This window comes from Ascochyta rabiei, chromosome 18 (assembly GCF_004011695.2).
Source record: "Ascochyta rabiei chromosome 18, complete sequence".
NCBI lineage: Eukaryota > Fungi > Ascomycota > Dothideomycetes > Pleosporales > Didymellaceae > Ascochyta > Ascochyta rabiei.
The window spans coordinates 150,332-169,049 of NC_082422.1; the positions used below are offsets into that span (position 1 = coordinate 150,332).

The following is an 18,718-nucleotide window of genomic DNA, read 5'->3' on the forward strand; positions in this document are numbered from 1 at the left end:
TCCAAGCGTTCGTCCTGGCAGACGAAACGAGCCCAAGTCTTCCTCCCCTAATCGCCTCCGACCGCCCAGCCACGCCGAACTCCCCAGCTTCTCTTTCCCCGCCATCCTCTGCCCACATCACCACCCCCGAACCCTCCACAAGGGCTCCCGAGCAGCCACCCGCCACCCACCGCCCAGCCGAACACCTTACAAGAGAGAAGCGCAGACACAGCGCATCGGAGAGCGACGAACATCTCGAAAGCATCGAGCAACAGCACACTTCAGCCGGCCCATCTCGTCACAGATCAAAGCGCAGGCGCCAACAAGACGGGACAATGCGCTTCGATAACGACCCGTTGAAACAGCCGCCGTCGCCCTCACAAGCCTTCACAAACGGCTCTTCACGCTCCTCAGGGCCCAAGTCGCCCTTGGGGAGAGCAGCAAATGGAGACTCGCGCACAAGTGCGGAAAGCAACGGCGCGTATACAAATGGAAGCTCGACGGCGAACCGCAGTCCAGTACCCACAACATACTTTGGACACGACAAGGATGAGATCACACGCATATTAATACAAAGTCTGACCGACCTGGGCTATCATGAAGCAGCAGGTGCGCTGTGCAGAGAGAGTGGCCGTCAGCTAGAAGGTCCGACAGTGGCATCCTTCCGCCGCTCCGTCCTGGATGGCGACTGGGACGAGGCAGAGGAGCTACTGTTCGGCACCCTGACCCACGACAACGGGGGTGGTGTAGGCTTGGACGACTCGTATGGGAAGTCTTGGGGCAAATCACGGTCAAGAGCAAACTCACAACCTTCGGGAGGGCTGACGCTGGCTGAGGGCGCAAACAGGGACGAGATGCTGTTTTGGATGAAGCAACAAAAGTACTTGGAGCTACTGGAGCGGAGAGACCTTGCCAAGGCACTGACAGTATTGCGACAAGAGCTTACACCGCTCCGTCAGGACGTCAGCCGGCTTCATGCTCTTTCCAGGTAAGCTATCATCGATGCGAAGCGCCACACCATCCACTCACTAATCGCAGTCTTATGATGTGTTCCTCAGCGGAGGACTTGCGGCAGCAGTCGCAGTGGGACGGTGCGCAAGGCGAGTCACGAACACATCTACTCTCCGATCTGTCCAGTGAGTTCTTCAACCTACTGTGACAACGTATGCTCATAAACAAACAGAGTCAATATCTCCAAGCGTCATGATACCAGAGCACCGGCTATCCGCACTCCTGGACGAAGTCAAGGACAGTTGGATAACGAACTGTATGTACCACAACACCACGGACTCACCCTCGCTGTACCTTGATCACAACTGCGAGCGAGACGATTTTCCGACCAAGGCGGTCCTAGACCTCAAAGACCACAAAGACGAAGTTTGGTATCTGAAGTACTCAAATGATGGCACCAAACTGGCATCAACAAGCAAAGACACGACAATCATCATCTACGAGACGTCAACGTACAAGATCCTACATCATCTTGAGGATCATCTAGATTCAGGGGTAACCCATCTAGCATGGAGCCCGGACGATTCGAAAATCGTTACGTGTTGTTCGCAGCCGGAAAACTCCGCTAGGATATGGGACGTCAAGACTGGCGCGTGCATTCTATACATCAACGACTTCACATATCCGTGCACGACAGCCGCATGGGCGCCCGACGGTCGACACGTCGTCATTGGATCGCAGGACGATAAACTAGGCTGTGGAATCTGGGATCTGAGCGGTCATCAGATACACAACTTCTGTGAAGACGGCTCGAAACTCCGCGCGAACGATCTCGCGATATCGCCCAACGGCGAGCGCCTCGTCATTGTCTCTGAGCACTCAATCGCTGTCTACGATTTCGTCAGCTACAAAAAGATTTGCGAGTGGCATCCTGAGTCCAAGTTGACCAGCGTCACGATCAGCCAAGATTCGCGGCATATGCTCGTCAGCATGAATCCAGACATGATTGAGCTGCTGGAGATCGACAGTGCGGACTTGATACAAAAGTTTGAAGGACACCAGCAGAAGCAATTCATCATCCGCTCAGCGTTTGGCGGCGCGGATGAGAACTTTGTAGTGAGCGGCAGCGAAGGTACTTTCATATCCTTTTCTATCACATTCTTAGCTAACATCCAATCGCAGACTCAAGAATATACATCTGGCGGTCCAATGGAGTCCTTGTTGAAGTGCTCGATGCGCATCCTGGTTGTGTGAATAGTATTGCATGGCATCCCAAAGATTCCAGCGTTTTCGCATCAGCGGGTGACGATGCTAAAGTCAGAATCTGGAAACCTTTACGGGCGGCTCTCACGGAACCGAGTCGTAGCAGTTCAAATGGTCATGGACGGTAGCAAACGATGTAGGGTCATTGTGCGTTTCCATTTAGGTTGAGGTTGCATTGTTGGCGTATGGTTAAGGAGGGGTTGGTGTTGAGGTCTAGGGCGTAGTAAGATGGGATTGGGACTTTTACACTGGTTGCATCTGGGAACCGACCTGTTTGCATGCATATTTCGTCAACTCGTGCTTGTTGTACGACACAGAATGGCATACAACTTGGCTGATAGCTTGCCAGTGCAATTGTCCATTTTTAGGACACCCTTACTCCCGCCAAGCTAAATAGCTACTCCTATTTCGATAACTCGGACCCCGGTCCGATCACCCTCACCGATTGCTCGGCCTCAACCACTAGTACGGTACGTCTTCATACATCTGGTGTGGTAGTTGACCTGCACTGGCATGCAAGACTTCCCCGCAGCGTTGCTCCTCCAGACAATCATCCTCCACCAATCACGTCGCCGGGATCCGCGCGCCATTCTCTTTTTGACACGGGCATCGCTGGAGTCCAATGTCCGCTCAGCTGTCCGCTCACGACGTCTCCGCTCTTTTCAACGTCGGTAAGGTGAATTATGACTTCACAGGTACGTGACGAGGCTTGTATCTGCCTTAGCTTTGCAGCTTCAGCCAAACACCAACGTCATGGACAGCAACCAAGCAGCTCGACCCACAACGACGGGTCCTCTACACCGCATGCGAAAGAAAGTTGAGGGGACTTCAGGATGCTGAGATGCATACACCGGAGATAGGTGACCAAGCGCAAGACGATGACAACAACATGCATGTACATGATCCCTGGTTCTGCCTCGCTGCGCTTAGGTATCTGGAGTCTCTACTTTACTATTACCCCAGGAAGGTCCCCCTTACCGAGCCAGAATCATAATGGCGCAACTGATTTCCTTGCTAGGTCTCCTTGTTGCTGTAGCTCCTCTGACACATGCACAGCACAGCAACGTCTCTGCTCCATCCTTCACTCTTCCAGCAGGCTATACCACATCAACATTCAACAACTCTGCTCAGCCTACCGCATACAATCGTACCGATTCCTCACCTAATGCTCTTGCATCTCTTTGGGATCTCGTAGGCCCCGTGGCTACCGGCCCGCTGACCAGCACCGCTTCTCCCACTCCGGAGCCAACAGCCTACCCGCAACCAGATGGCGAGGTTTTCCATCCGCTTGTTCGCAGTAGCTACCCTGAAGCCAAGGATCTGAAGCTGCCTGCTGGGTTCAAGTGGGGATTCAGTTCATCAGCATATCAGATCGAGGGTGCGGCGAAAGACGAGGGGAAGGGTCCAAGTATTTGGGATTTGCTGTCTCACCGAGTGCCGAATTACGTGTCAGATAACTCGACGGGCGATGTCGTTAGTAGCAATTACTGGCTCTACAAGCAGGATATTGCTAGACTGAAGGGATTGGGTGTGCCTGGTACGTGTCTGTTACGGATCAGAGTGCTTCGAGTGGCTAACCCTCTGCAGCGTTCAGCCCCAGTTTCTCCTGGCCACGCTTCTTTCCCTTTGGTCATGGACCGGTGAACGGAGAAGCAGTTCATCACTACGACGATGTAATTGCGGAGATGCATGCCATTGGAATCATGCCCGCAGTCACGGTAACCCTCCTTTAATACTACCCACATCCAGCGCTCACACCTTCAGCTCTTCCATTGGGATACACCTCTCGCGCTCTTCGCTGAGTATGGCGCCTGGACTGACCGCCGCATCGTTGACCACTTCTTCAACTACGCCAAATTCGTCATTTCCCGCTACGACGCCTACGTGGATCAGTGGTTCACCATCAACGAGCCCCAATACTGCAACTGGCAATACTCAACCTACCCGGCCGGAAAGTACTACCCAGCACCCAACAACATCACTGGGGGCCCGACGGCACGTTTCCTTTGCGGTCACCACACGCTACTCGCACACGCCAAAGTCGCAAAATGGTATCACGAGGAGTTCCACGGGGCACACAGAATCACCTTCAAGAATAGCGCCAACTACTACGAAGCCAACAGCACCTCCCCCGGCGACGAAGAAGCACGGCAGCGCAACTTCGACTTCAGCATCGGCTGGTTCGGCGGGCCCTGGACCGACGGCGACTACCCGGCATCAATGAAGTCCACACTAGGCGACCTCCTGCCCAACTTGACACAGGAGGAGAAAGACATGATCAAGGGGAGCTGCGACTTCTACGCCGTGGACCCGTACTCCTCCTTCCTGGCCTACGAAATCCCCGGCGGCCTCGATGCCTGCGTATCCAACCGCTCGCACCCAGGCTTCCCAGAGTGCGCGGGCAGCACGTCGCTCTCGTCCAGCGGATTCCCCATCGGCCCCGCGGCCGACCCGGCCATGCCGTGGCTGTACTCTGCGCCCAGCGGCGTGCGGCGCTTCCTCAAGTACATACAGACGGAGCTGTTCCCGACCGTGCCGGACATGGTCGTCACCGAGTTCGGCTTCGCGGAGCCGTTTGAGGCGTCGTGGACCTCGCTGGCTCCCGCGCTGTGGGACCTGAGGCGCGCAGACTATCTGCAGCAGTATCTCGATAACATCCTGCTTGCGATCCATGTTGATGGCGTGAATGTCACCGGCGCGTGGGGCTGGGTAGGTCGCTCTGTCTCGACGCACATGCTTACTGGACGTGTTGCTGACCGTGCTACGCCAGGCCATCTTCGATAACTTTGAGTGGGCTCTGGGTACCAGCGTCAGGTTCGGGGTGCAGTATGTCAACTATACGAGTCTGGAGCGGACGCCCAAGGCGAGTATGTTCCAATTTTTGAATTGGTTCAAGGACCATGAGGAGAGAGGGAATGCGACGATGGGGTTGGTGTAGGAGGTGGGGGATTAGGACGTGAGGACTCTGGTGGAAGGATGCAGCCAATACACAACGGGTGCTGGTGATTACTTCGAGCATTATCGCGAAGGTTGTGTAGCCCCAGGACAATCATGCTATCGAAACGGTCATTGCGCCGCGATGCCATTATGGTGTAGCTCAAGACCAGTCTTTCCCTAGACTGGCAACGAGATCTTTCGTACGGGAAGTGTAACGCATCCTACATCATGCTTCTCTAGCAGCGTTCATACCTGCTTTGTCCCTGCTCTTAACCTCCCGCCAGTTCTTCTCAACCCACATCAGAACATCGTTTTTGCTGCTCTCAGAGACGTGCTCCGCCCAGACAATGTAATCTCCAGGCAGCGTTGGCGTATCGGCGATTCGTGGTTTGCCGTTGCTAAAAACGACGCGGCGCCGGAGGGCTCGCACTGCAGCTGCTAGAGCTTTGTCTTGGGCTGGTATAACAGCCTTGACCTCCTTCCACAATTCCTCTTCCGCTACCTTTGTGAGATGCACGGTCATCATAGCGTCGTACTCGGCATGCACACCAAATGTTTTGATGGCCTCGCAAAGAACGCTTTCCCTGGACCAGGCATTACCTGTGCCTCTGTGTGTTTTTGGCATGTAGTCATCGACAAAGTGGCGGTACATGGGCCTCTTGGAATGCCGAGATCGATCGTCGGACCTCTCGACTCGGCGCTCGAAGATTTCGGATGAGAAGAACCTGCCGGCAGCCACCCAATCGAACAGATCGGTCTCGTCCTCGAAGCCCTTGTGGTATTTGTCGACGTCGAAGCCGTAGAATTGCATCGCCTGGACAGGATCGCGCGTCAAGAACAAAAGAGCCTTTTTCTTGTCGTACGGCTCTATCTGCTCGAGACGCAGATGCAGCCCTCGATCGTTGCAGGTGATACCTAGAGGCCGATGCGCAATTCCGATGATTTGGAGAAGGTCCGCATCGCCTTTCATGAACTTTGTCCACTCGAAGAGCTCAGCGCTGTCGGACGTGCCGCTGCCAGGTGAGAGCTCGACATCGACCTGCACGAAAGCACCTGATATCTCTGGGTGAGGAATACCAAAGGACTGCGACTGATTTCGTGGTACGTGCAGCTCGGCTCCGAATCTGGTCTTTGTTGTCTCCCAAATTGCCTCCGCTGGAGTGGTGGAGAGAATTCCCTCTACAAGGAAGTCGACGTCACCGTGGTCGATTTTACCAACAACATCTCGAGGAACAACGACGTTCCTGAAGAGAGCTTGGAGCTTTGGCTGACAGTCTGCTATCACCTTCTTGTATAAATCTGGCGACATACGAGGTACCTCAGGTGGGCCGCCGTTGGGCATCTTCACGAGCTCGAAGACCTTTCCGCCCATTGCTGCTGATCAATAACAACTGCAGATAGGTGCTGTGGGGCTGAACAAAACGATGCGATATTTGGCCCAAAGTTGGAGGGGAAGCTAAAGGCGTTGAGGGTCTGGTCTGTCAGTGCTGCCTGCATTCTTCAGAGTCAGAGGGTGGTCGTAATTACAACCGCATCTGATCGGCACCAAAATTGCAACTTGACAACTTCCGTATCCTTTGTTTGATGTGCAAGCTGAGCATGACTGTGTGCGATACAAACTTGTTGTTTTGAATCATCAAACGCTTGCTACCGTGCAAGTGACGCCTAGCTCGTAGTATCTCCACGATAAACCCGCCAGTCGAGGCAGACAGAGATGAACAACAAGACAAATGAGCGGAACCGACCTGTAGCTGAGTATGATTACTGAACGGAGGGAGGACGCGGTGATTATCCTGGCAGCTTGTCGAAGCGCATTATCTCGCATGATAATGTCGGTCCTAGGGTCCAACAGCAGCAAGCTCCAGCACGAGGTGTTGTTGAGCAAGTGAGAGAGAGAGCGCAGAGCGGAGAAGCGGGTTGCTTATCGATATCAGCGACCCGCTTCTTATTGGCCGAAACTGACGTAGGACAGACCCTGGCCAAAATTTTGGATTGAGCTTTCAAGCATCTACAAGTATCTCACAGCGCACTTTTCCACTGACACAACCACGTGCTTGTCAGCATACTTGTACATACATAAAGTCAGTCGCAAACGTGTGGCGATTGCGAATCATGCTAAATCAATCCCTTTCTAGATACCCCAACTGCGTACCGCATTCACAACATGGCCCACGACCACGACCACGACCACGACCACGACCACGACCACGAGAGCCCGGAGCAGCTCGAGGTCAAGTTTGAGCAGCTGAGCTTGCTTGAGTCTGAGTTTGAGGACGCCGAGTCTGAAGTCAGTAAGTAATGACATGCGCCATCATCCTCACCAGCTACTAAACACCCCCAGTCCGCAAGGCCGAGGCCATCAAGGCTCCTCTCTACAAGAAGCGCACCGACTTCGTCGCCTCGATCCCCCACTTCTGGTCGCTAGTCTTCGAGCAATGTCCGCCAGAGGTCGAGAACTTCATCCAGCCCAGCGACACCGAGGTCTTTGCAGACTGCTTCGAGTCGTTCGAAGTCTCCCGCTTCGAGGTTGACGACCCCAAGGGCTCGCCGCGCAGCTTCTCCCTCAAGTTCGGATTCTCAGAGAACGAATACTTCGAGGACAAGACACTCGAGAAGAAGTTCTGGTACAGACACACCAAGGACTGGGATGGTCTCGTTTCAGAGCCTGTCAAGATCCACTGGAAGAAGGGCAAGGACCTGACCCAGGGTCTGACTGATGCGGCAGTCAAGCTTGCAGAGGCGAGGAAGAAGACCACAGACAGGAAGAAGGAGGTGGCTCTGCCAGAGTACAAGGACCTGGCCAAGAAGATTGAGACTGCGACAGAAGCCTCCGTCAGCTTCTTTGGACTGTTCGCCTTTGTGTCTGGCTACCGGTGGGTCAGCGCCGAGGAATCGGAGGAGGCTGTCAACAAGGACAAGGAGCAGCTGGCCAAGATCAGGGCTGGCGAGTCAATCGAGGAGGAAGAGGATGAGGATGACGAGGACCCCCAGGACTACCAGGAGACAGAGGTCTTCCCCGGAGGCGACGAGGTTGCTACCATCATCGCCGAGGACATGTGGCCCAACGCTCTCCGATACTACAGTGCGTACATCCAGACAGCTGCTCAATCCCTTACTGACTAGTCGCAGAGCAACACTTCGAGGACGACGGCGAAGAATTCGACGATGAGGATCTCTCGGAGCTGGACGTCGACATGGATGAAGACGACGAGTCTGGCGAGGAGGTCGACATCCGCGCCTTAGTGGGCAAGGGCAAGAAGGATGATGCACCGCCTGCGAAGAAGCAGCGCAAGGCCTAGATCTACGACATGAAACGGCCGTACTCGCTGTACTCGTATCAGATCATAGAGCTCTGGCATGTGCACAAATCCAAGCAAGACTCGTCCCAGCCCTTGTGGTCGGTTCACCAACAATCCCAATGATACGACTCACTTCACTCCACTGCCGTCACCCTAGCCACCATGCCATGCCAATCCAAACCGACACAAACGCAAGCTGAGCAGCACAACCCCAACCCCAACCCACTCCATGCCCAACCGCGTCTACACGTGCCCGCACCCCATCAACGCATCGCGAATTTTTCCTGCCCCATGACGTAATCCCACGAGAAGCCGCAGCAACCCGCCGCATTGCGGACAAGATGGCATTCCATTACCTACGATACGCGCCCGCCCCCTCCCTCCCCCTCCGTGCACACGTGCATCTCTTATCCGACGGCGGCAGAAAAATTTTCAGTTTCGAGGGGGTAATCTCGCGGTTTCGAAGGGGTAATGTGGTGGTTTTGAAGGGGTAATCGAGTGTAGTTTTGTAGGGGTAATGCTATTGCGCTGATAGCGGGTGATTGGCCGAAATGGTACGAGAGAGCGTGCTGGGCCGGCCCGATTGGGACATTAGCTGAGTGGTGTTCTCCACTGGCTGAATTTTTCCTCTCGCGATGGCAGGTGGTGAATGCGTTCTTGCAGGGTTCAGGAGGGAAACCTGCCTGGGAGGCGTATCGGTTTCAAGGGTTCTGGCAGCTTGGTTGTATCGCGCGAGGTTTTACCTGTACACGTTGGCTCGCTGGCTCGCTGCTGGGTTTCCAAGGGCGGCGAGCTGCGGTTGCCGACCTAGTTCGAAGATTTTCAGGCAAGCGCGATTTCGTTCCAACTCGGATCGCGACGACAAATCTTGCTGTGTCGAGGTTCAAGGCACATCAGGCATTCACCTTGCTACGCAGCACTTCGCCGTTTCCGACCGACATTCTTTGCAACCGCAGCAGTTTTTTTCAAGAGATATTTTTGGGATCGTGATATTGGCATTGTGTGCAGCTTTGGCGATAGCTCAATATGGAAGATAACGAGTTTCTGGAGCTGCAGCTTCCAGAGTCACGGGTTTTGATCATCATCACAGGTGGGTGCTTCGCTCCATGCTGTTATTTGTGGACGATCAGGACGCGGCGTGTCGTTGATGAGACTTGTTTCGTCCCAGCAGCCCTGAGGCTGTCACAGAGTCTTGATCGAATATCACTGACAGTGTCTAGGTGGCACAATTTGCATGCGGAAATCCAAAGATGGTCTTGTACCTGCAAAGGGCTTCTTGAAGTCAGGTCTCGCACCACGACCCGTGTTCAACGATGGCTCTTATCCTGAGCCACTGGAGATTGTCACGGATGACAAGGGTACACGCAAGGCTGTGCAAAGCTTGCGCACACCCGTCAGCACGTACGAGCGCCGTGTGCGGTATTGTGTGCTTGAGTTTGAGAAGCTGCTGGACAGCAGTTCGATCAATGCCCAGGATTGGGATCAGATTGCAAGGACAGTGCAGAGAAACTACCAGCTCTTCGACGGATTCGTCATCCTTCACGGCACAGACTCGTTGGCGTACACATCGAGCGCTCTGAGCTTCATGTTTCACAACCTGGGTAAACCAGTCATTCTCACTGGTAGCCAAGCGCCGATGATGGAGCTACAGACAGATGCCCAGGACAACCTGCTCAATTCGCTCATCATTGCTGGACACTTCATGATTCCAGAAGTCTGCCTGTTCTTCAACTTCAAGCTGTTCCGTGGCAACCGGGCAAAGAAAATATCCGCTGAGAGCTTTGATGCCTTTGGGAGCCCTAACATGGTACCTTTGGCAACAGTTTCATCGACACGGACAAACGTCCTGTGGCACCGAGTTCATCGTTCCACAGATCTCAACCCCTTCAGCATACAAGAGAACCTGGATACGGCACACGTCGTGGTACTCCGTGTCTTCCCCGGCATGACGCCTGCCATGGTGGATGCAGTGCTGCATCTGGAAGGTCTCAAGGGGCTTATCTTGGAGACATTCGGAGCAGGCAACGCACCAGCGGGGCCCGACGGTGCCATGATCCGCGTGCTGGAAGATGCTGTGAAGAGGGGGATCGTGATTGTGAATGTGACGCAGTGCCTGAGCGGCAACGTCAGCCCAACGTACGCGCCTGCAACCATCCTAGGTCGGGCTGGAGTCGTGTTCGGACAGGACCTGACGACAGAAGCCGCACTCACCAAGCTTGCTTATCTGTTGTCCATTCCCAATGCATCGCCCGGAGACGTTGCGAGGCAGATGATGATCTCCATTCGTGGAGAGCTGACCGAGGCAACGCGAACTCATTTCGAGCATCCCCAGAAAAGCGGGCTGATGACCCCGGAATTGACGAGTCTGACGGCTCTCGGCTACGCGGTCCAGAAGGGCGACCTGCAAGAGACAAGGGACATCATCAGGAGCGAGTCTCGCTGGCTCCTAAATGACGCAGACTACCAGGGCTGCACCCCCGTTGTAAGTGGAATCTCTCCAGTCAGCTTCCCCATGCCTATCTACAGAGCTCGTCCGGCCTGCCAAGCTAGGCTCTGCGCTCAAGCGTTCCACTGTACCTGCCACAGCCTCTTGCACACCGGCGCCGGTATCGGAAAGAGTCGAATCAGAAAGGTGCCAGCACGATGGTCTTTATCTTGGACAGAGACGCATCGCGCCGGCACGGGCAGCGGTGAGCCAAACAGCTCACAGCAAGGCACCAGCCTGGCGGTAAGAGGGTGCAGTCGCTTATCTTTGACTCGTTGAGCACCATCAACCACCCGGATCCGGAGCATCGTTGTTCCAGGATGACGTGCTGACGCCGCCTTCACAGCATCTCGCGGCCACGAGCCCAAAGGTTGAAATCCTTCGCGACTTTCTCGCACAGGGCGCGTCGGTCCATCTTCGCAACCGATCCGGCAATACCCCGCTTTTCCTGGCGGCGGCAGCAGGGCTAAGGGACCACGTACAGACGTTGATCGATGCCGGTGCCCATCTGCACTCTGAGGAGTTGAGTGCAGCCAAGCTGCATGCAGCCGAGGGCGACGGCAGCGCAGAGGTCTGGAAGCTCGTGATTGGCTGAAGCAGTCGCGCACGCAGCATGCACGTTGCAGATGCTGGGAACGACGGGTAACTGTGGTTCCCTTGGACGGCGGCTTGCCCAACACTCGTTTTGGGCCGCTGCTGTGGTTGACGCATGGCGTCCCAAGATGCCGCCATGCCGAGCGCATCAGTTTCCAGGGTCTGGTGACGGTGACGGTGACGGTGACGGTGACGGTGACGCTCGACCGGCATGGGCCCGCCCGCCGTCGTATCCAACGCCTCTACGATTGTCAAGGGTGAATCACGGCGATTACGTGACGTGGCTTGCTGGCCGTGTTGTCGACGGCCCGCACGGTCGTCGTTGAGTGTTGAGATTGCGGGGATGCATGGCGATTGATTTATTATGGATCTCGTGGGGAAAATGAGACGATTGCTTGCAACTTCTGCTCGGCATCGCTCGGACAGGATCCGAAGTGTATCAACGATGGCGCGCATGGATCTGTGAGGGTTGTTCGGACCGCACGTCTTGGGTGCTGGTCATCCATAAGGTCGAGGAAACGCCTTGCTAAGAACTGTCCTGTCTGTAGCAATGTACACAGTATATCGAGGATCGCATGACGGCCATCAACGTGCACGTCGACACGCCGTCGGCAGCTCATAAGCAGACTAGAGCCGCTTGATACCGGCTTGACTCCCGGTCCGCGCTCTCCTTTGGCCTTCCCGGCGGCGCATCATCTGTCCCTGGCGTTAGCGTATTCCCCCGCATCATGGATCATGGCACCATGGCTCCATTCCACGGCGTGCACCAAGCCCTAGACCCCTCTCGTTTGCATCCGCAGAGTTTTAGGTGGGGCTCGTGGCCACTGGCTCAGGTAGGTGGCCTACCAAGATCCCTCTAGATTCCGAGGTACGAGAGGTCTCCAGCTGTGGCTGGGGCTGGGAGGTGATGCGTGCATCTGCGTGTCATGGCGTGTCTCACAAAGGCCAAATGCTACCCTGGCCGCTGGCCGCTGGCCGCATCCTTCACGATACACCTAGTGCCAGTGGAGAGAAGCCACGGACCAGACGCTGATGGATGGCACCGTTCAAGGCGTGCTCCGCCCAGTCTGAGCACTTGCTTGGCCTCACCGCTACGATCAGGTGCTCACGGAAATACATGCTGGCCTGCTAGATGCATACTATTCGTCCCCATGGACCAGCTATTAGGTAATTCCTCGTCAGCGTAACAAATGACCAACTCAAACCTGGCCCGAAAAGTCACACCAGAGGCAGGATTCGAGTTCGTCTTTCTCCTGCATCTCCGACCGCGTCATGCCATTGCTGAACATGGTGTTGGAGGTTCCGTTTCTTTAAGCCTACCTACGCTTAGCACGCCCACGCCGGGCGGCACTGCATTCCATCCTTAGAGCAAGCACACTAATAAGACTGCCCTCCCTGCCCTGCATACCCACACCATACGACATCTGTCGTCTCCACGGCTCACGTGCGTTTCCCTAGTCAGGCTATTAAAGAAAGATATCAAATCTCTTTGTGCGCCGCCAGCACGTTATCGTTTGCGCGCCGAACAACGGCATCGTTACACCGACCGGCCGCCGTCACTCCCAGACCACTCTACCCACTACCCTCACTCCACCTCGGCCTTCTTGACTCCGCTTGACTGTCCGACGGCCTGTTTTATTGCAACCTGCGCCTAACCAAGTGCACCATTTTCCCACCTCACGCTTGCTTGCACCCTGCATCCCTACTTCACCACCTTCAGTCATTGATTCCCGCTTGCAACATCCTCTCGCCTACGGCTAGAGCACGCAAACCTGCTGCCTGCCAGCCAGTCTTGCTTCAGAAGATTGGTTTTTCCCCCTTTTTTTTTCCCTTTTTTTTTTCCCTTGCTTTCCCACAGGATTCCGAATGCAAAGAACCGTCGTTACCATCAACAGCAATGGCCGCCAATCGGCGAGCTTCATCCGAGTTGCATCGGCGCTGGGATGGCAGGTGCGCGCGCAGATGCGGGACTTGAACGGCGTTGTGGCGCAAGAGATATCGGAACTGGAGAACGTCACCGTGTACGTTGGCCGCCTGGAAGACCGCAAGTTTCTCGACGACCTGTTCCGGAGCGCGCAGTGCGCATTTATAAACACGACGCACTGGGGGGACGAGGTGGCCGTCGGTCGATCCTTGGCCGACGCGGCGAAAAAGGCCGGGATCCAACACTACATCTACTCGAGCATGCCAGACCACTCAGTCTTTGGCCAGCCCTGGAGATCACTACCACTGTGGGCGCCAAAATTCACCGTGGAGCAATACATCCGCCAGATTGGCCTGCCTGCGACTTTTGTGTACTGTGGCATTTACCACAACAACTTTACCGGCCTGGATTTCCCTCTGTTCCGCATGGAATGCCAGTTGGATGGCAGCTTTGTATGGCAGGCCCCTTTCCACCCAGATATGCCACTCCCATGGCTGGATTCCGAGCATGATGTAGGGCCCGCCCTATTCCAGCTATTCAAGGAAGGCCCACGGAAGTGGAACGGCAAGCGGTAAGCGTCTCCTGCGTCTGCATGTCCTTCTCCACCCACAGCGACCAATCCCCACAGTCGTTCGATCTGTGGCCAGCATCGCAGTTTCCATTGCTCAGCCCGACTCCACCTCACCTGCACTTCTGCAAGCACGAGGGAAAAAAAAAAAAAAAACTCACGTGCTGATGAGATTACGTACTGACAAACCTAGGGTACCGCTGGCGTTTGCATCCATGACGCCGAGAGAAGTGTGCAAAGCATTCAGTCGAGGGCTCGGGAGATCCGTCCGGTATAAGCGGGGCCCCGTGATGATCAACGTGCCAACACCCATTGGGTACCGAGAGCATCTATCCGCACTCGAGTACACGCTTGGCGAGAAGGGCGCTCCTTACTTTGGACCGGACATTGAACCGGATTGCCCAGACGCGGCGCTGGAGCTGTGGGAAGGCAATCGGTCGATGGAGGAGTACGCACGGGAAGTGTTCCCTGTAGAGGAGGCCGCCAACGGTCTGACATGGATGGAAGAGGTAGAGACGCCACGCCGAGAGGTCGAGCTCGACCTGCACAACACGATCAACTGCTGACTCCTGGATTTGTTCTCGCAGGGCCAAGTACAAGCGCCGTATCAGTATCCGTACGGCGACGGGACCAACGGCATCAGCGGCATCAGCGGTCTCGCCGACCAGCTCAACCAGGCCCGACTTTGATCTTTTCTCCACTCTGGCACCTTTGTACCTTCCCTTTTTGATGGCGTCAAGCGGCAGCATTGCGGCGGTGTCTGGCCATTTTCCTTATCAGTGCCTTCCCCGCACAGCGAGCATCGGGGACGAGAGAGCGGTGTATGCATGACATGGCATGACATGGCTCGTGTGGCACAGCTACGAGCACTAAGCATTGGGGTTCTTGCCCCTCTCCACCCATCTCACGTCCCAGCATGGAGTTTTGGTTTGCGTTTCAGCATGAGCGGAATCTGCGCAGGATCTGGTGGCGTCTTGCGTGGCATGGAAAAGTTTTGGGTCCTTAGCTACAGTACATCAACGGCCAAGGAGGTCACGCCTGGAACTGCACGTGCGTGCACCCACGTAGCTCCACGGCAGAACTCCACTGGTCTGGAAACGAGCAGAAGCAAAAGCGAAGCAGAAGCAAAAGCGAGGCAGAGGCAAAAGCGAGGCAGAAGCAAAAGCAAGGCAGAAGCAGAAGCAAAAGCAAAAGAAGCAGAAAGCAGTAATGAAACCAAAAACACACCGAACCAAGTTCTGCAGTGAAGTATCCAACTGCCCTGGCTGTGATGCGCGGCGAAGGCACATGTTCAACGCGTGCTGACTAAGCAACCACCGCACCTCGAAACTTTGCCCAAGCATAGCATCATCACCGCACGCCAACGAGCAGCCGAACCAGCCGAGCAGCCGCCCACCGCCATGTCAGCCGCGCTATCCTGCACGAGGGCCGCGGTCCCGCGCCTCGCCATGCCCATGCGCACACTGCGAAGCCAGCGGTTCGCCAGCACACAGGGGGTGGAAGCCGTGTCTGGGATCCGCGAGATGGTGATGGAGACGGCGCCTGTCGCGAATGTCGCGGCTGCTAGAGTCTCGACTGTCAATTTGGATGTCAATATGGCTGCTGACACGACTGCCAACGCGACTGCCAACACGACCGCCAACACGACCGCCAAAGTCACATCACCGCTCGCGGGCAGCGGACACAAGAATACGCGGGCGCCCACGCTGGCAGAGCGCATGCACAAGGCGCTGTACCCGGACCTGTACGTCAACGGGCGGCCGATCGAGGGCGCGCAGGTGCCCAAGGAGCGGAAGGCGAAGAGAGCGGGCGAGCAGAAGCCGACGAGTATGTTCATTCACGACCCCCTACTGTAGACGTGAATGGAAAGCACCGACTAACACGCCACCCCAGACAAAACACACGGCCTCCACATCGTAGCCCCCGCGCCCGCAATCAAGAAGACCTGCCCCCTCCCCCTGGCCACCGTCACAGCAGCCTCGCTCAGATCCCTCGATCCAACAGGGGCCCGCACGCGCCTCTTCGACCGACAGAACCCAGAGTGCGCCAAGCTGGGCGACATCCTGCTCGTGCGCCAGCGCACCGGCGACCCCTTCGCAGGGGTGTGCATCAACATCCGGCGCCGCGGGGTCGACACCGCGATCCTGCTCCGCGGCCAGCTGACGCGCGTCGGCGTCGAGATGTGGTACAAGGTCTACTCGCCCCTGGTCGAGGGTATCGAAGTGGTGCAGCGGGCGGCCAAACGGGCGAGGCGCGCTAGGTTGACGTACATGCGCCTCGTCAAGCACGATAGGGGCAGTGTGGAGAATATCGTGCGCGTTTACCTCAGGCAGAAGGCAGCGCTGGGTGCTAGTGATCAGAAGAAGACGGGGGCCGCGAAGCAGGCGGCTATGCAGGGCGGGAAGAAGAACAAGGCGAAGAGCAAGAACAGGCGGTAGGTGTGCTGAGTTCGAGGTGGAGGCGGGCTGTATGATCGCGTGGCGTGCGTGCATAGGGAGTTTGTACTATAAGGACACTTTGTATCGCAGCTTGTTCGACTATTGAGACGCGGCTATTCTGCTGGAGACGAAAACGACAATCACACGCTCCGGTATCTAGGCTCCTCCCTCCCTCCCTCCCTCCCTCCTCGCCCCCTTCTCCTCCCTACGCACCGACCCCCCTACTGCACCACCTTCCTCCGCGGCGCCTCCCCACCCACCTCCAGCCTATACCCCTCGGCGCCCTTCTCCGTCTCCAGCTGCTTCTTATCGACCTTCTTGGCCCCAATCTCGGGAAAGGTAAAGCTCTCGCTCCGACCCCCCTCCAACCCCTTCCACACGCCCACCGTCTGCCAGTTGGTCCACGTCAGCGCCCCGACCCACGGCTGCACGTTCCACCCCAGCTCCAGCGTCACGTTGTCGCGGTTCTGCAGCTTGCCCGTCAGGTCCGTGATCTGGTACTTGGGGCGCTGGTTGCTGAGGTGCAGTTCGCCGACCGGGTACGGGGAGGCGGGATTCTTCTTCTCGGCGAGGATGGCCTTTTTTGATTTCTTGGGGAGTGCGGATTTGGATTTGGAGTTTGATTTGGGCGAGGGGTGCATGTAGTGGTTTTGGTGCCAGGGGGCCGAGGACGAGGCCACGATGGCGTCCCAGATGATCGCTTCGGACGAGGGCTCGCCGGCGCGGGGGGAGGGGTACACGGCCTTCAGGTACAGGAACACTTGCTTCGTGTTCCACGTGAAGAGCGTGCTGAGGTCTGGGATGGCACGTTAGCACGGTGGGTGGGTTGGCAGCTGGGCACAGAGCGATTGCGTACCGGCGTCGAGATCAAACTTGATGTGCGCGTACTCCTCCTTCTTGTAGCTGTAGTAGTGCGGCCGGCCCTTGACGACCTGCACATTGCGCATCGCTATCGATGCATGGGGGCTCTGCGGCGCCACGAAGCTGCTCAGCGCTATCACCGCGGCCACGGTTAAGGCGACGGTTGTGAAGAAGCCGAAGACATTCTGCAGGCGCACCAGCGCGGAGTGCATCGTGTCGGTGGTGGGCGAGGTGGTGGGGAGTTGGGGTTGGTCGAGCTCCAACTAACACGTATCGTGTGCAGCTGCGGAGGTCCGATTCAGCCCTACGGCGCTAGGCTAGTGTCGACGTTGGAGCCTTGGAGGACGATCGTGTGTGCACGAGCTGCCTGTCTGCCCACTAACTGCTTGTATATCATAAAACACTCCAAGCCGGCTTGTATTACGATAAACACTTGAAGCCAGCTTTTGATATTATAAAACACTCGTAATAGTTCTCATGTTCACCACACGCAGTGCTTGTGGCTTTCCATCCATCTCGAACAGCTGGCAAGTTGCTTGAGCGGAAGGATACGCAACACTCGCATGTCAAACAGATCAAATAACTCTAGATCAGCAGTCTCATCTTCACGGGTGCTACTCAGACTAGTCAGTGTTGTTCGGTATCGCGACGGGGTTGAACATCCAAGACGGACTTGCTCAGCCGCTGCCTCCTCATCAACAAGACCACACGCGTAGAAACCCCACTACAATTCAATCACTCTGCAGCTCTGTAGTCATCAATCAACAGATAACCCAAGACTTTTGTTTCACCAAGACTAGGAGTACAAAGGGTAATAGAGTATAGACACTACTTACTTGATTAGATATAATAGTAGTAGTAGCAGTACATGCTATCTCTCAACACACCTACGCATATACTGTATGCAGTAGCAGCGCAGAAAGCAAAATACACGTAGCGTGTAGTCCTAGACTAGAAGAGCGTGTAAGAGATAACATACATAGAAATTAACCTACAGAGACTATAGAAGACACTACAGTAAGACGCAGATAAATAGATAATTAAAGAGTTCTGTTTTGCTAGTAACATAGAGAGCACTATGGCACTACTAACACTTGCTTACTTAGATATAGAAGCAGCAATGATAACGTTAAAGTGCTAGCGTGTAAGTAGATGCTCTATCGCCATGGAGAACTCACTAATCGAAGCCAACCACTGACTACAACAACCTGCTATCCAAACCTCTACCTGTTAATCTCACAGATGAGTCATTCAATAGTCCATACCTCCCCTTCCTCCAACAACACTAATCAGTGCCATCTCCACTTATCAGTCCGAAGCTGGCGCGGAGTTATCAAAGATATCGAACGCGACTGCTGAGCGATGCCCTACCGCCAAGACTGCGGTTCGGCCAGGACGTGATGACACCGGCTGCTGGAC

The 18,718-nt window shown here is 55.6% G+C and overlaps 8 protein-coding genes across 10 annotated transcripts, besides 5 other annotated features; 6 read left to right on the forward strand and 2 right to left on the reverse strand.

Moving 5' to 3' along the window:
* Positions 1 to 314: 314 nt before the first annotated feature.
* On the forward strand, positions 315 to 2,321 carry EKO05_0009897 (uncharacterized protein; the record flags this gene model as incomplete). 2 transcript variants are annotated; one of them, XM_038942918.2, is made up of 4 exons in its annotated part: positions 315 to 967; positions 1,018 to 1,115; positions 1,163 to 2,062; positions 2,113 to 2,321. In XM_038942918.2, the coding sequence occupies 4 exons, from the start codon at positions 315 to 317 to the stop codon at positions 2,319 to 2,321; spliced, it is 1,860 nt and encodes a 619-aa protein (XP_038794458.2). The 2 variants fall into 2 exon arrangements, with proteins under 2 accessions (XP_038794458.2, XP_059493622.1); XM_059637639.1 differs by having other exon boundaries at positions 1,163 to 2,321.
* Positions 2,322 to 3,186: 865 nt separating this feature from the next.
* Positions 3,187 to 5,131, forward strand: EKO05_0009898 (Beta-glucosidase; the record flags this gene model as incomplete). The annotated part of the gene is made up of 4 exons (XM_038942947.2): positions 3,187 to 3,730; positions 3,781 to 3,911; positions 3,958 to 4,902; positions 4,964 to 5,131. 4 exons carry the CDS (start codon positions 3,187 to 3,189, stop codon positions 5,129 to 5,131), a joined length of 1,788 nt encoding a protein of 595 aa, XP_038794459.2.
* A 225-nt stretch (positions 5,132 to 5,356) lies between these two features.
* Positions 5,357 to 6,502, reverse strand: EKO05_0009899 (uncharacterized protein; the record flags this gene model as incomplete). Its single annotated transcript, XM_038946959.1, has 1 exon — positions 5,357 to 6,502. One exon carries the CDS (start codon positions 6,500 to 6,502, stop codon positions 5,357 to 5,359), a length of 1,146 nt encoding a protein of 381 aa, XP_038794460.1.
* A 792-nt stretch (positions 6,503 to 7,294) lies between these two features.
* EKO05_0009900 (uncharacterized protein) lies at positions 7,295 to 8,429 on the forward strand (the record flags this gene model as incomplete). Its single annotated transcript, XM_038942767.1, has 3 exons — positions 7,295 to 7,421; positions 7,472 to 8,212; positions 8,260 to 8,429. 3 exons carry the CDS (start codon positions 7,295 to 7,297, stop codon positions 8,427 to 8,429), a joined length of 1,038 nt encoding a protein of 345 aa, XP_038794461.1.
* Positions 7,300 to 7,341: a tandem repeat.
* Positions 8,430 to 8,599: 170 nt separating the features above from the next.
* Positions 8,600 to 8,635: a tandem repeat.
* Positions 8,636 to 8,668: a tandem repeat.
* Positions 8,669 to 9,455: 787 nt separating this feature from the next.
* EKO05_0009901 (uncharacterized protein) lies at positions 9,456 to 11,509 on the forward strand (the record flags this gene model as incomplete). The annotated part of the gene is made up of 3 exons (XM_038942763.1): positions 9,456 to 9,519; positions 9,650 to 10,911; positions 11,261 to 11,509. 3 exons carry the CDS (start codon positions 9,456 to 9,458, stop codon positions 11,507 to 11,509), a joined length of 1,575 nt encoding a protein of 524 aa, XP_038794462.1.
* A 163-nt stretch (positions 11,510 to 11,672) lies between these two features.
* Positions 11,673 to 11,709: a tandem repeat.
* Positions 11,710 to 13,374: 1,665 nt separating this feature from the next.
* EKO05_0009902 (uncharacterized protein) lies at positions 13,375 to 14,689 on the forward strand (the record flags this gene model as incomplete). 2 transcript variants are annotated; one of them, XM_059637640.1, is made up of 3 exons in its annotated part: positions 13,375 to 14,003; positions 14,194 to 14,509; positions 14,588 to 14,689. In XM_059637640.1, the coding sequence occupies 3 exons, from the start codon at positions 13,375 to 13,377 to the stop codon at positions 14,687 to 14,689; spliced, it is 1,047 nt and encodes a 348-aa protein (XP_059493623.1). The 2 variants fall into 2 exon arrangements, with proteins under 2 accessions (XP_059493623.1, XP_038794463.1); XM_038942970.2 differs by having other exon boundaries at positions 14,194 to 14,689.
* A 759-nt stretch (positions 14,690 to 15,448) lies between these two features.
* On the forward strand, positions 15,449 to 16,438 carry EKO05_0009903 (uncharacterized protein; the record flags this gene model as incomplete). The annotated part of the gene is made up of 2 exons (XM_038942753.2): positions 15,449 to 15,827; positions 15,894 to 16,438. The coding sequence occupies 2 exons, from the start codon at positions 15,449 to 15,451 to the stop codon at positions 16,436 to 16,438; spliced, it is 924 nt and encodes a 307-aa protein (XP_038794464.2).
* A 163-nt stretch (positions 16,439 to 16,601) lies between these two features.
* Positions 16,602 to 16,626: a tandem repeat.
* A 33-nt stretch (positions 16,627 to 16,659) lies between these two features.
* Positions 16,660 to 17,511, reverse strand: EKO05_0009904 (Signal peptidase complex subunit; the record flags this gene model as incomplete). Its single annotated transcript, XM_038942849.1, has 2 exons — positions 16,660 to 17,234; positions 17,295 to 17,511. 2 exons carry the CDS (start codon positions 17,509 to 17,511, stop codon positions 16,660 to 16,662), a joined length of 792 nt encoding a protein of 263 aa, XP_038794465.1.
* Positions 17,512 to 18,718: the final 1,207 nt, after the last annotated feature.